We start from the raw sequence: 14807 nt of genomic DNA, 5'->3' as shown, positions 1-14807 counted from the left end.
AACAGCAGCATTTGGTTTACCAGCCCTGGGCACACACAGGCCACGCTACTAGGGACTAACAGGTAAACCAAATAAGGCAATCATGGATGTACCAATTCACATGTCATATTTACACAGGGAGCATTCGCGCTGTGGCGCGGAATGGCAGTGGCACAGCGCCCAGAGCATCTATTACCTGCAAAAACAGAGGAGACAACAGTGAAAAATGGAAGGGAAACCCACGCCAATGGTGCCAGGTCTAACAACGGTACAACGGAGTTGCATCAGAGACATCGCAACTTCGTTTTTGTAATTCACTAGAAAGCATTTGCATATGTAATGCTGAGTGGCACAGTGATTTAGCAATGTCGTTGATTAAGACAGTATCAATCATATTTGTTCCTTTGTTGTATTGGTTATGGCAACCTTGTATATTTTTGTTTTGAAGGCACATTTTGAGTATTCTTTTTACGCAGTGACATAGAGACCCATTAACCTAGTATGCGGTTAAGAATTAATATAGGAGTCATTTTAGTCCATTTATATGTGCTGTCAACGTATCTCATATGGTGTAGCATTGAGAGTTCATGCTATTACACATTCATGAATGTGCTTATTGTGTTATTGGTGAAAGCATACCTGAAACGAAGCACTTAGATGCTCATGAGATTTTATTTAATACTTGGTTAATTGTATTTTGTGGTGATTGCTATCCATTTCCTTTACAGATCTCCTTCCCAGCAGTTCCCTTCCTAATTTCCCTTTCCCCCTGCTTGATCACTTCAATACTCTGTTTTATAAAAGTCAGAATTGAAGGTATCGAGAGGTGTGTTTATTGTATCTTTGCATCCATATCCCGAGGAAGGAAGCTCGCCCCTTGACAAACAGTGAGATGATCATTTGTTAAATTTCTACTGTGTGGCCTATATCTGTCTCTGACTGTGTAGTCACAATTGAGATCCACATTTTGCTCATCTATGTGTGGTGTGTAGAATTGTGTGGTTGTGTAGAGTAATGTATTCCACTCCATGGAGCGCTGTCTGCATGAATTCAGCAGACTCCACAAGCGGAGTGGAGATTACTGCCCGGGCTTAGTTGTGATTTAAGGACGCACATACATGCACATTTTATGTTATTGAAGTTGATTTAGGACATGAGCACGTGCTGCAAGTTGCAGATGGTACTCTTGATCTGTACTAGTGTTTAAAACATTGTTTTGTTTGTAGTTACTCCTGATTAAGGAGTACCCAAAATGCATTGGGCGGGGTATGAAACTGGATACCATTGAAGAAAATGGGTAATCAGCAAATATGTGCGTCTAAGCAAAGAATATGTGTATTGTGGCTATTTAGATTTGGCACCCTATGGATCACAACAAAACATTTAAAACCTGAAATCTTTGGGATGTCAGCTCCTTTATTCATTGATAAATTGTTTGAGCCCACAGGCCATTAGTTGTGCATCTTGGGTGTTCATCTAATGAAAAGGGTACCTTTAAAAGAAACCTTTAACTTTCACAATTCTAACATATAGATGTAAAGGCAGGAATTCAAACATTCTGTTTAACTCCGTATTCACTAGGAAAGATGACCTACTGTAAAGGTATCAAACAACTTTACACAGTGGCAAATCTCACATTGTCCTTCATCACAATGTTTTTGGTGCACGCTCTATCCTCTGCATATTATTCTGGGCTTTAAAACAAACAAACAAAATAGGACAATATTTGTACATATATCTTCATAAAAGCCCACTAATTTTATAAGAACATCCATCTTCTGTTTAGCGCCTGGACACCCCAGGGTAACCGTGCACTCCACAGGTGTGATTAACATAACATATTTACCCATGCTGTTGGCATAACATTGCTTCCGTCCACTGCCACAAGAACTTAGCACTTACCACAATGCAGCCCTAGTCACTCACTCATCTAGCCATCATCTTAAAGAATGTATTCCATAGAGTATATTAGTATGCAAACAGAGGCAAAGCAACATAAAGACTCAAAATTCCTGATATAAGCAGCAAAATGGAACAGCAGGCCTTGATGCCTGAAAGTTTTTTGCACAAAACGATCAGATCCGTATAAATCTTATCTCCGTGCAGTGCAATTGCAGATAAGGATCAAATGGCAATAGTGAAGTTTTCTGGGATTAGAAACAGACCCTAATCGTCTTTAGCAACATTTATAAAACTAAAACATTTTAGACATTTAATCTAAATTCAATAGCTTCATGTAAATAACATTTTATTTTAATAAACTAAAAAAATATTTGGATGAATACAGGATTATGCAGCTTTCCCTTTGAAATGTCTGCCCTGGCTGCTGCTAGCATGTGTATCTGATGAGTAAAGTGTGTTTAAAATATGAACACACTTGATGAAACTTAGGTCGTCACAAGGCAATTTAAAAAACGTTTCAAATAAAATTGACACAGATGTTCTGAAAGTATTTTTTAAAATAATTTTTAAGATGGCGTCATGTGGGGGCCTGAGCAATCAAATCCGCAAAGTGTGAGTGTTTCATCACATCAAAGTCCCCACAAGGAGATTAACACACATAGTTTCAGTGTCATTATACTGCATGGGAAACTTTAATCCCAGTATAAACAAATAGTTTTCTCATTACAGTTGATGCCAATAGATTAAAAACAGCTCATGGAGCGTCACGGAATGTGCAATTTAAACCATGAAAATAAAAACTGGCTTTTAGATTTATTAATTGTTTTTGTTTAATAAACAATGGCCAGCAGAATTATTTTCATAGTCTGATATTACCCAATGGCAGACATTTGATACACAGTTTGTTATTTTATCATGTATTTGTTCTACATTTTCCATCTAATTCGGCCATTTAGGGTATTTTATTCATTATCCTTTTTTATTTTCTTTCTTAAGGACGCTTCTTCAATTTTGTTAATGTCAGTAATCATTTCTGGAGTTTGAAGCTTGTTTTTTTTCATTCTTGTACAGAATGACCAATTTTTATGGAAAGATTCTTTGCTTCAGAATCGTTTTTGTCTTTCTATCAAAGTCAGTTAGCCCTGAGAGTACTTCTCTTTGTGTAATTACGAGGAAGTAAATCCTCCCTAGGACCTATCATAGACACTTCTCTAAATGTATACATACAACCAGTGGTGCAGTGAAGATTTTTCCAGGTTAGAGGGACATTCTGTGCAAATAATAGAATATGTCGCTGAGCTGCCTCGCGCTGGGATGAGGAGGTCTGCCATGGGCGTTACTGTGGGTGTTCCTACGTAACACGCATGGCGTTTGACATATTCCTAGATTTACAATGTTCTGTACACTTGGGAATGTGTCAGAAGCCTACGTATGGTGAGGAGTAGGGAAGGCGTAACAAGGAAAAATACCTTTTTTGTCTCTGCATTAAGCAGGTCACATAGAGGAGGACATTTCTTCCATGGATTGCTTTCCTGCAGGATGGTGTCCTTTCCTGCACCATAACAATTCCCACAACACAGACACCCTTGCACCATGGCGCGTGGCAGTCCCTTTAGTACCAGTGCAGGGAAAGAGGACAGGATTGAGCCGTATCTGATCAACAAGGCTCAGTCCTGCCCTTTTCTTTTGCTGTAAGGCAGTGTAGCAGGAAGACTTGCAGTGCTGCCCTTCAGCAAAATATTGTGAATGCATTCCTATCTTCATAAGAAGTGCCTTTGAGGGAATATGATGGTGAGATATGAATTTAAAGTGTTATTGTTGCTGGATTTTAGGGCAAGGTGCGGTTGCAAGAGATGAAGAAAGGGTTGGTGTTTGTGATGTGCTGTTGGATTTTCAGTATTTGACTGAAGAAGAGGTTAATGGGATCACACTTTCCTGTGTAACAAGGAAAGGTGAGTCTGGCAGGCAGTTGACACAGTGCTTGATTTTATGCCTTCTTTAGGCTAGAGGACCTGGTCAGCTACAGGGTCGTTTCTAGGTGTTTTGCTAGCAGCACATTCACAATTAAGGAGAGAAATGTAGGAGATGTGAGAGGTCCACCCAAAGGCATTCCAGAACAAAATGCATGAGAAGAAGCAGATTACAGGGATGGCCACAAACTGCAGTGCTATAGGAACGCACTGATTTAGGACGCTGCAGCTTTCTTCAGCTTACGGTTAGCCTCTTGCAGTTTTTGTATGATGGTTGGTAATTTATCGGAGATTAGGAATGAGTACTCTTTGCTACTTTCAACCAAGGGGCGTAAAGTCACTACGATTTCATCCAAGACTCCCAGCAGACCATCAAGCACTCCACTGAGCTCCAGGTACTTGTTGGCCCCACTGGTCTTGCCAGCAACAGTGCTCAGCAAACTGGTGCATTTCCTCAGAGAGATGAGGAATTTATCCAAATTTTGATGCAGTGCCCTTTCCGAGTTTAGATCCCCTTGGAGGACTTGAATTTTTTCCGTGTTAGCTGCAATGGTACGTATTGCAGTCTCATAGGTTTTAATCTCAGATGTAAACTTCTCCACAGTTTTAGTATGCATCGTTCTCATCGATCTAGCTTCTTTTAGTTCATTTGTTGCCTTGTTTAAAGCTTGTACAGCTTCACCGAGTATGATACCACCTAACAGGGAAAAAAAACCGACATGTTTATTGGTACACTGCAACACTGAAGTGTGTGAATACACATAAATGAAGAGATTATTCAGACCATGCACTTACCAATGGACAAAGCATATCATTGCAAATGTTTAAAATTTGGATGTGAGGCACCTTTTTAAAAGGATTTCATATTTTGCTACTAGGATAACATGTTAACTAGTATTAGCTCTGGACGGTTCTTAGGGTAATTCTGAGTTGCTTTTGTTATGAAGAATTTCTCATAAATTCTGACGCTCCGCCGGCTGAAATAATCTGCAGGGGTTGGTTTCTAAACTGGGCAGGAAGAAGGAGCAGTCTCTCCATGGTTAAGGTCGAAGTTTACTCTGCAATGGTTTTTAAACAGAGTGGGACTGCTCCCTCTTCCAGCCCTGTTTTGATGTAAGGGTGTATATTGCATTATTAAAACAGTGCCAAATGCACACTCTGCCCCGTCTGAATTTCACAGAATCTCACAGAATTTTAATGGAATTCTGCGGGATCAAACTCTGCCAATTCTGCCAGCTGGTTGTTATTATATGAAAAAAACTATCAATTCCTTGAAAACCTACCAAACACTGGTTCTGTCCCGGTCTAGTTTCAACCAGCCTGCCATCACCAGGCAGGTTTCTGGAATGCTTCATATTTACAAAGATATAGATCAATCATGATCTCTTCTTCAGCTGGTACACTGTGTGCAGCCTAGTGCCCGGGCGGACACCCGTGCCCCATAGTGAAAGGGTGCCCGAGTTACAGGCAGGATTGTTTTTGTGTAGAAAGGGGAACCTTCTTTCACAAAACAATCTTTAGAGGTATGTTCCTCTTTCTATGTGTGCTGAATAATGCAGCACAACTAAAAGGAAGAAATACAAATATTTCTCATTGTCACACCTCACTTGGGAAAGTGTAATATTCTGATGCAATCCCAGTAAAAATAGGGTAGTGTAAACATTCATGGTGAGATCCATGGAATACCTTCTCAACTCAGAGTAATGAAAGGAAGTGATTTAGGCTAAGCCATGCAGAGCCACTCAAGGTGAGTTTGCATAGCTTAGTAAATACCATGTAAAGGCTTGTGTTGTCGGCTGTCTCCTACAACCTTTTTATCTTTCTGTAGTTATGCCTAGAGAGTTGGTATCTGCCCACTATGTGTATGTCTGTGTGTGTGAGTTATCTTTCCAGCTGAGCCTCTTTAAATGTATGTCTGTGTGTGACCATGGTGAGTTTTTGTGAATGTCTTCCAGAGTGATATACCGGTCTATGTGTGTGTGTTAAAAACAAGGGCCAGATTTGCACAGATTCTGTATTCCAGGATTGCATTTATAAACTAATGCAAATTATGTGTTGTGGTAACATATGACTAAAGGTAATGCATCAAATCAGTGTTCAATGGGTGGTGAATGGGCATTCCTGTGGATACACCCAAGGAGTCTGAAGCAAATTTATATCCATCAAGATTTTTATACATATGTATGCATAATGAGAACATTATGGTTATGCTACCTCCTTTCTTCCTCGAAGTATGTGTGCTGCATTCTTCAGCACCCATATACAGAGGAAGTTGCATTAAAACATAGCTTTTGTGCAGGAAGGAAAGCCTTTCTGCACAAAACTATCCTGCTCACAGCTCCCTTACCCTTGTCGTAGGGTACAAGGGTACCTGCCTTGATTCATGGCTGCAGAAGGTGTGCCAGCACATGGAGAGAGCATTACTGTGCTAATCCTTTGTAGCTATGCCACACATTTCAGCTCTCGCCAGTTGACGCAAAACAGTGCAGCAACTTTTTTTTGCTGCCTGCGCAAAATGTTTGAAATTTTGGCCCTAGGTGTTTATCTGGGTTTTGTCTGGCATTTAGTGATTTCAATGTGGGTGTGTTATTTCTTTTATGACATTCACTATGAACCAAGAGCGATATATACCTATTATTGGTCCAAATATAGGAAGGAATAGCATGCCAATGCCCGTCTTCCTTTTGTCCTTTGCTTCGTACCATGCTTTTGTTGCTTTGTCTATAGCATCCAATGCATTCTTGAGATTTTTCTGTGCTGCTTGTAGTTGTTTGGCAAGGGACTCCTGCTCTTGATGTCCACCTTGTTGCTTATCTTGTAGCACCTTCTGTTCATCATTCAAACGGTTTATCTCGACTAAGCGCTCTTCCACATTTGCGCTCAATGATTTCACTTGCGCTACGGATGACTGCTCTGCCTCGGACAGACTTTTGTGCGACGACTCTAGGAGTTGGCGAACATTTTGAATGACTTGCGGAAGGTCTGAACTGGTCAGCAAGGTTTCTGCAACAGACGTCAAGGAATTTAAGCCATCCACAAAGGGTATCAGAACAGCCTGTTCAAAACTCTTTTCTGTAACAGAAATGGCACCCAGAATGTGACTTGGAAACACTGTACCTTAAAGGGGAGAAGAGAAGAACAAAGGTAAGAGATGGAATCAAAAAGAGGCAGTCATGTTTTTCAATATTGTTAGATGGGGAGGACGTCAGAATACAAAGGGTACTGCTCTATAGCTTGACAATATTTTACAACTAGCAAAGCTAAGACTTTTGTGGTTTCAAAACACTGTTGGAAACACAGGGGTTCCATATGGATATTGGATCTGGCAGCTATTCAATCAATCAATCATGTGTTTGTTAAGTGCAGCTACTTATGCGCCTCAAGGCGCTGGGGGCAGCTCCGTTGGGTGCTGGGTCATCTGAAGAGCCAGGTATGGAGATCCTTCCTGAACTGGAGCAGTGTAGGGCTATACTGGAGGTGGAGGGGGAGGTTTTTTCAGGTCTCGACTGTGAGGTAGGATCAGGACTTTACACCTCTTCTGCTGTTATAGATGTGTGGAATGGTGGCCAAAGAGAGGTCGGCTGATCAGAGGTTATCTTGGCGGCGTGGAAGGAGAGACGGTTGCTTATGTATGCTGGTCCGAAGTCGTGGAGGGCCTTGTATGTTTGCGTGAGTAGCTTGAAAGATATTCTTCTTCCAATGAAAGCCAGTAGAGATCACAGAGCTGTTGAGTGATGTGTTTGTGACAGAGCTGTCTAGGATCAGTCTGGCTGCGGCCTTCTGGTATGTCTGGAGCTTGCAAAGGATTTTTTGTTTATTCCGGCATAGAGGGTGTTGCCATAGTCCAGTCTGCTAGTGATGCGGATGTGCGTGACTATTTTTTTTGGACTCAGATGGGATCCATCTGAACGTTTTTTGGAGAATAAGGAGGGTGGTGAAGCAGGGTGAGGATACGGCCTTGATCTGGCGGTTCATAGTGTGCGATGAGTCCAATATGATGCTGAGGTTTTGTGCATGGTCTGTCGGGGTAGGCAGAGGGTTCCAAAGGCGAGGGGCCACCAGGTGTAATCCCATCCTGAAGGGGTGGAGCCAAGGATGAGGACTTCTGTTTTCTCAGAGTTGAGTTTCAAGCAGCTCTGCTTCATTCAGGAGGGGGTTCACTTCAGTGCTTTTCCAGTCATCTGGAAATAGGGCAGTCTTGAGGGAGCAGTTGATCATCCGGCATAGTTTGGGTGCAATAGATCTGGTGGCCCTGTGGAAGATAGGGGGGCAGGGTTGTCGATATTATAGTAAAGCGCCTCAATCTTGAGGTGGAAAAAGGTACAATATCTGTTGCAGAATTCGTGGGAGGGTGGGACTTCTTGTTTTACTGCCAGATTTGGCACAATTCCTGGATGACAGAGAAGAGTTCTTTGGAGTTGTGGGCGTTGGTGAGGATTTTGTCTTGGAGGAAGTTCTTCTTTGTGGATTTGATGAGTTGGTGGTGTGCTGTGCTGGCTGTTCTGTAGGTGGTGCGTGTTTTATGGTTTTGCTGTTTCTCCATGTCTTTTCAAGTCGTTGGCAGGAGCCCTTCGAGTGCAGAGGTCAACCAGCTTGCTTTCTTTTTGTGTTGTCCTGTAGTTTCTTGAGGGGGCAATGCTGTTGGCGCAGTTAGTGATCCAGCGGCAGAGGTCACTTGCTGTGGTGTTGGTGACTTGCGTCATTGGAGGTGTAGTGCTGGTGAGGATGGAGATGAGCTGTTCTTCGGTGACTTTGTTCCAGCTTCTTCGGGGGGAGCGGAGCGTAGCGTGCTTGTGTACTGTGAGTTTTCTGAAGGAGAAATGGATGGTGGTCCGTCCAAAGTGGTTGACTGGTGTGGCTGTAGGAAATGCTGTTTCCTCCTGCAACAATGGGGTTGGTCTTGATGTGTGCATGGGGGCTGTGACAAGTTGCTTCAGTCCTATGTTGGCACGGTTTTCTAGTAGGTTGGTGGTGTTGGGGTTGTCATGGTTGTCCAGGTGGAAGTATAGGTCTCCGAGTAATATGCAGTCTATGGAAGAAAGGGCGTGTGGTATAATGAAGTCAGCAATGGTATCGGTGAAAGGAGCACGGGGGCCAGGGAGCCTGTAGATGAGGGTTTCGCTGAGAGTCGTTTTGGGTTTGATCTGGAGGTAAAGATGGTCCATGGGGGTCATAGCGTCATCCGTGTCAGTGGCTGCCATGTGGAGGAGGTGATCTCTGAGAACCATTAAAGGTCAATAAAGAAAAAAAAGAACTAAGGCCCTGATAAACAACGGTATTGAGATTCAACGCTTGCATATTCAGGTCCTTGATTTACAAAATGTAAAGCTGAACTTGGAAACGCACTTACACTAAAAATTGTGACATTATGGTGGAATTTTACATTTTAAATAATTTTACAATGGTGACATTTGTAGATGGTCAATGGAATTGATTTGTACCGAAGTAGGTGAGGGACATGGACATCTCTACCCGGCATGCATTTTGCATGTGCATTTCCACACTGGATTTGGTTGGAAATTTACACCTGATAAATGTTGTAGGATGGTTATGAAGGGACCATCTCCAATATGATTAGGGGCACCTGGGAAACAGATACTGAATTAAAATAAATAAATGCAAACAAAAATCTATCATATGCAAAATAAATGTTCTGTGTTTGAAGTCCTGGGTTGGCTCAGAAAACAAGTTTTTAAGCATGTTGCCTAATTTCAGTTTTATTTTACCGGTTTACTCATTATGTCCCATTTTTGAATGTGGAAGAAAGAATAAAACATCGTAATCGACCCCTTAGTCGTTTTGGGGATGTACAAAGCCACTCAAATGAGATTTGCATGTTTCTATAATAAAACATAATAGAAACCATCACATTACACTGCCTTTCATAACCATGCATTAGGTAGAAGTTACATGGATAAAAAAACGGGCATTCTGATGTACTGTGATGCAAGCCCATATGTACCAAAACTTGTTAACACACGAGTTTGTGCCAAAATGATACTCCTACCTGTGGCTGGCATAACAAGGAGAAATACCTGTTTTACTGCTTGGTACTTCCTTTTTGCGTGTGTGCTGTATTCTGCAGCACATATAAAATGATGAAATAGCCTCCAAGGTTAGTTTTTTGCACATAGAGACCCCTCATTACAAAACAAATATTTTTCCCACAATGCAGGCACCATTGGGACATGGCAGAAGAGTGCTTGCATTTGTGACAGGCATTCCAAAGTGTGTCAGTACAATGAGAAAGCAGAACTGGTCCATATCGTTGTAGATGTGCCACTATTGGAACTGGCACTGGTTTGCTGAGTAAGTGCTCTAGCCAGGCAGAAACTTCCAACTCCATCTCGGAGAGGAGGATCACACTCACTATATAATCTACCCTCAAACTTGAATAGCTTGGCACTGAACAGTCAGGCTTATCACAGAGGCAATATGTGAAGCATCCACACAGCCACTCCTAAACAATTACTCGGCATTGATACGCGGTGCCACAGATATCAGGCAGGTCCGTATGGGATACTCTTGCACACACACACAGCAGCGCAATGCGGTACAACTAATATCTGGCAGGTCAGTTGACAGTACAATGCAGACCCCATGCTCCAAACCCTCCTCACCTTTTCAGTTAACCCCTACTACCCTATACTCTTGGATTAGAAATAAACAGCCCTGCCCCGATACTAGGCCGATCGCAGCTAGTCAACCTTTGTCAGAGTTCAAGGGAAGAAGGAGGAGGAAGGTAGCAAGACCAATTAGGATGCAGTCGACAACTGACGGGTTTGGCCACCACTCGGGAAGTTCACCCACAGGATGCGGAGCAGAAGCGGGCTGAGGGTAATAGTTAATCTCTCAATGAATTCCACAGTATGCCTTCTGGCACCCACCCAGATCTTTAAAGCACAGGGGTGGAGGTCACTTAGTTGCTTGACCCACTTCCAACTGCTCTCGGAAGTGCTCCCTACAGACTAGTCAATCACTCTCACTTTCCAGGCCCGATATGGCAACACTACCTACCAACATGAAGTTGTCAGGCATTGTGATGAGAGGACAGGTGGTCTACCACACTCAGGGCTCAAAAGATTTTCGTGGTTGCCCAGGTGGAAGTTCAGGTACCCGAGTGATACATTAATGACCGCAATTCATAAAATGTGATTCTTAATGCTGGACAGCAAGAGCATATAGGGAGGGAGGTAGAGTGGGACGTACACTGGCCACCAAACTGTCCGAGCACAAAGAACAGGGTCATATGGTCTAAATACTGGATAAAAAATTCTGAGCTACGGTATACGGCATCGGAGATATTACCAGTGTTCACTGATTTTTATGCTGACTTATATGCGCAACAACCTGTGGCTACGGATATTGAGATAGCTGACTATCTTGATGATGTGGCGCTTGGTTGGCTGTCATCGGGACAAATGGATTTCCTCCTGCAACTGCTAACTGTAGACAATGTTTTATTACAAAAACTACCAAATGGAAAGGAAGCGGGTACAGAGGACCTGCCCAGGGAATTTTATAAAAACAAACGCAGACCAGATGGCTCCGAAACTGGTGGAGGTATATGCGGATGCATATGATAGCGGTATAATACCACCCACATTGCGTGAGGCCCTGATAGGTATGTTATTGAAGCCGGATAAGGCTCCCATCGTCTTTCATGCAATGGGTGCGTCTGCTCTACTCTGAGCCGACTGTGAGGGTTTGAGTTAATAAGTTTGAATCTGACCCTATTTTAATCTGTAGAGTTACTAGGCAAGGTTACCCGCTGTCACCAATGATTTTCTCTTGTGCTGGAAGTTTTAGCATGCAAAATTAGTCAGCGGCATAGGCAGGCTGCAATGGGGTTCCGACAGTGGCCATTAGCCATATCCTTAAATGCAGATGACATGCTACTGTATGTGCAAGAACCCAAGACAAATTCTAGAAGCCTTGCTTGGGGAGCATGTAAAAATTGGAGGGAACTCAGACCGTAGAATAAACTGGGAAAAACCTGAAATATTACCCCTCACACAGTGCACCACATTGTGTGAGCTAGAATTCCCTTTGATATGGACTACAGAGCCTGTTAAATGTTTAGGTGTTTGGATACTACAGAGTTGGTAGTGCAAATGAACTAAGGAGGAGCGCTTACAGCACAAACAGACCAGGTGTCTAGATGGATACGCCTCCCACTGTCCCTATCAAATCGTATTGCAGTAATAAAAATGACGGTACTGTCTAAATTCCTCTATTTGTTCGTGAACATTCCCATGGTGTTAAATAAAATGCTCTTTAAATCCCTCCAGACATGCTCACCGATTCTGGCATGGGCAGTTAAGAAGCCACGCTGCAGCTGGGATACTCTGGTACAGCCATTTGAGCGAGGCGGCTTTGGGGCACTGGATGTGAGACTGTATTACAAGAGCACTTTGTGCACTATTGGCAGTGTCCGCAACAATGTCTACCGCATCTGGTGTGTTAAAGATTGCAGGGATCTGTTAGCATGAGCTGAAAGCCATTTTGTACTTGGCAGCCATTTTAGTTAGCTATATGCTAGCCATTTGCTTTCTCCCTCTTCCAGAACCTCGCACATGCTCAGAAGGGCTTAGCTAGTAGAATGCACCTGCTCCTAGTATAGAACTGTCAGGCTGTTCTAACTGATGTCAGCAACTCATTACTCCTCCTACTTGTTGACTGTGCATTTTCTGTATGACCATCTATGTGTGTAACTCTTCTCATGTGTACGTGTACCGCCTTCTTTTGAGCTCCTGTGTGGGTATATAAGGCCCCTGTTCTCTGCACTCCTTAGAATGCCTCCTACAGTGACCTGAGGGTACTGTGTGATGCAATTTCCCTCATCTGAGTTTTAATAAATGCATTGTTTTTCTCTGTGCCAATCTCTTCTTTGTTGGTTTAAAAGGACCAGGTGTATCAGTGAAACCCCGGAGACGGTTTTGATTTCTTCAGGTGGTGGAGGCAGACAACACTCACCCAATCCCACTCTCTGCAATGCTGCTTTATTTCCCCCTCTCAATTCCAGGGTACACAAACACAGTGAGCTGCACCGCTCGCGCATGGTGGGAGCACTTTGCAATTCACTTCTCAACAGTCTGCAGACCTTAAAAATGAGAATGCAGATGAAAAAGTTAACAAAGAGTAATATAGATGCAAATGAAGGGCCCGCACATATATAGACTGAGTATGAACATGTACCCAATCTAGATGACAATAGTGTCTGATGCCACCTGTATTATAACAGCTTTAGTGGATGCTGACTGTGGACCCAGTATCCAGTGTATGTAAAAGGGTAGTCATATCAGCCTCATACCCCCATATTCAACCACATTTGTTTTATTTATTAAATAATTTTTGCCATAAATACGTTCGGAATGCAATTTAAAGTGGCTACACAAGCGTGTAGATATGTAGCAAGATTGATTAAGTGGAGCTTTGCATGAGTCCATGATGCATATAGTTGGAATGTATATCTCACTTGTCGATATAACATGATCAATTACCTGGTATTTAATCCCTCTGATGAGTATCCATAGTGTTCTTATACACATGTGTGCGACACCTGTCATATGAGGTCACTAACCTGTGATCACGATTAGAAGAAAGGAACAGAGTTGTGCGGAATTCATGGCTTTGATGCGTTTCACTCAGCCGGAGGAACCCCAGCTCCTGAAAAACATTAAGAAAATAATTTTTGTCAATTAAGTCACAGATTCATGCAGTGGCATCTTAGGGTGAAGAGATATACACACACACACACACACATTCACTAAAAAAACACAGGTTTCAAGGAGACGTTATAATTAGAAATTATCATTAAAAAAAAACCTTAGAAATTCACTGAAAAAAAACACAGGTTGCAGTAACATTATAGGTAGGGGTGGGCGGAATTTGCGTGATTAACCTTCGCAAATTATCGCGAGAATGTTTAAAATTATCGCAAACAAGCAGAAATATCGCGAAGATGCGGAAGTTTTTTTCCGGCATGTTCGCGAGATTTTCTGCATGGTTGCGGGTCGCCAACTTACCCATGTGGTTGCTTGCGGGCGCGGCCATCTTGTTTTGAGTTGTTCTCGCGGTGCATGATCGCGAGAAGAAAGACGTGATCGCGCGACGCATGACGTCACTGCGGGCGCGAACTGTCGCGAGACAGCGCAAATGGCTAAAAACAATACAACATCTCATGGAGAACGCGACCGGATCAAGAAAACTTGTCGGCGAACGCAGGGATTCAGGTAAGGCGATCGCGCGCGCGCGAGAATGTATTATTTTACAGCGCGAGCAAGAAACAAATTATCGCCAAGCTGCGGAAACCGGAATTTTTGACATTTTCGCGCTCTCCGCGGAACGCAAAAATGTCAAATTATCGCAATTTCCGCGAACGGAACGAAATTTTTGCCCAGGCCTAATTATAGGTAGGCTGACATTGACATTTCACTTGTACAAAACTAGAGAAGTATAGCCGTTATAGTTAGCTGAGCTACCTATAACCATAAACGCCAAGGTGTATTCAAAGAATGAGTGGGCGTATGAGTGTCTGTATGGGTGATTTAGTGGGTGTGTGACTGACTTATAAGTGAGTGATTAAACATGTCCTAGTGAATGTATGGGTGAGTGACTAATCTGTGTGAATATGTGTATCAGTTTGTCAGTTGGTGTGTAAGTGTCTGCATGAGTTTGTGAGTAGGTACATGAGTGGCTATATGGGTTATTGATTAGTTGTCCGAGTACCTGTATGGATGCCTGAGTGTCTGTGTGTGTGGGTGAGGGGATGTGCGACTCCCTGCATGGATGTATGAGTGGGTGAATCCCTGGGTGTATGGGTTCATGAGTGCGTCTGTGAGAGACTGTGTAATGTGGGTGTGGATTTTTGGGGGGCAAAGACATTTTTACAGTTTCGGTGGATATGGGTGTTTGAGTGATAAGGGACTTTTTAGGGTGTTTGGTGGGTATGGG

At 42.8% G+C, this 14807-nt stretch overlaps 1 protein-coding gene across 1 annotated transcript; it reads right to left on the bottom strand.

Moving 5' to 3' along the window:
- Nucleotides 1-4066: 4066 nt before the first annotated feature.
- Nucleotides 4067-13492, bottom strand: LOC146863743 (uncharacterized). The gene is made up of 3 exons (XM_085636666.1): nt 13435-13492; nt 6483-6968; nt 4067-4548 (listed from the first exon to the last, which is right to left on the bottom strand). Exons 1-3 carry the CDS (start codon nt 13478-13480, stop codon nt 4067-4069), a joined length of 1014 nt encoding a protein of 337 aa, XP_085492792.1. The 5' UTR covers nt 13481-13492.
- Nucleotides 13493-14807: the final 1315 nt, after the last annotated feature.

The sequence above is a fragment of the Triturus cristatus genome, chromosome 2_1 (assembly GCF_964204655.1).
Source record: "Triturus cristatus chromosome 2_1, aTriCri1.1, whole genome shotgun sequence".
Classification (NCBI taxonomy): domain Eukaryota; kingdom Metazoa; phylum Chordata; class Amphibia; order Caudata; family Salamandridae; genus Triturus; species Triturus cristatus.
The sequence above is the reverse complement of the archived record's forward strand: the minus strand, read 5'-3'. Positions and strand labels throughout refer to the sequence as shown.

Coding starts and splice junctions, on each gene's coding strand:
- LOC146863743 (XM_085636666.1), bottom strand. CDS start 13,480: ATGAATTCCGCACAACTCTGTTCCTTTCTTCTAATCGTGATCACAG. Junction 6,969..13,434: donor TCTTCTAATCGTGATCACAG/GTTAGTGACCTC, acceptor CTCCCCTTTAAG/GTACAGTGTTTCCAAGTCAC. Junction 4,549..6,482: donor TATATTTGGACCAATAATAG/GTATATATCGCT, acceptor TTTCCCTGTTAG/GTGGTATCATACTCGGTGAA.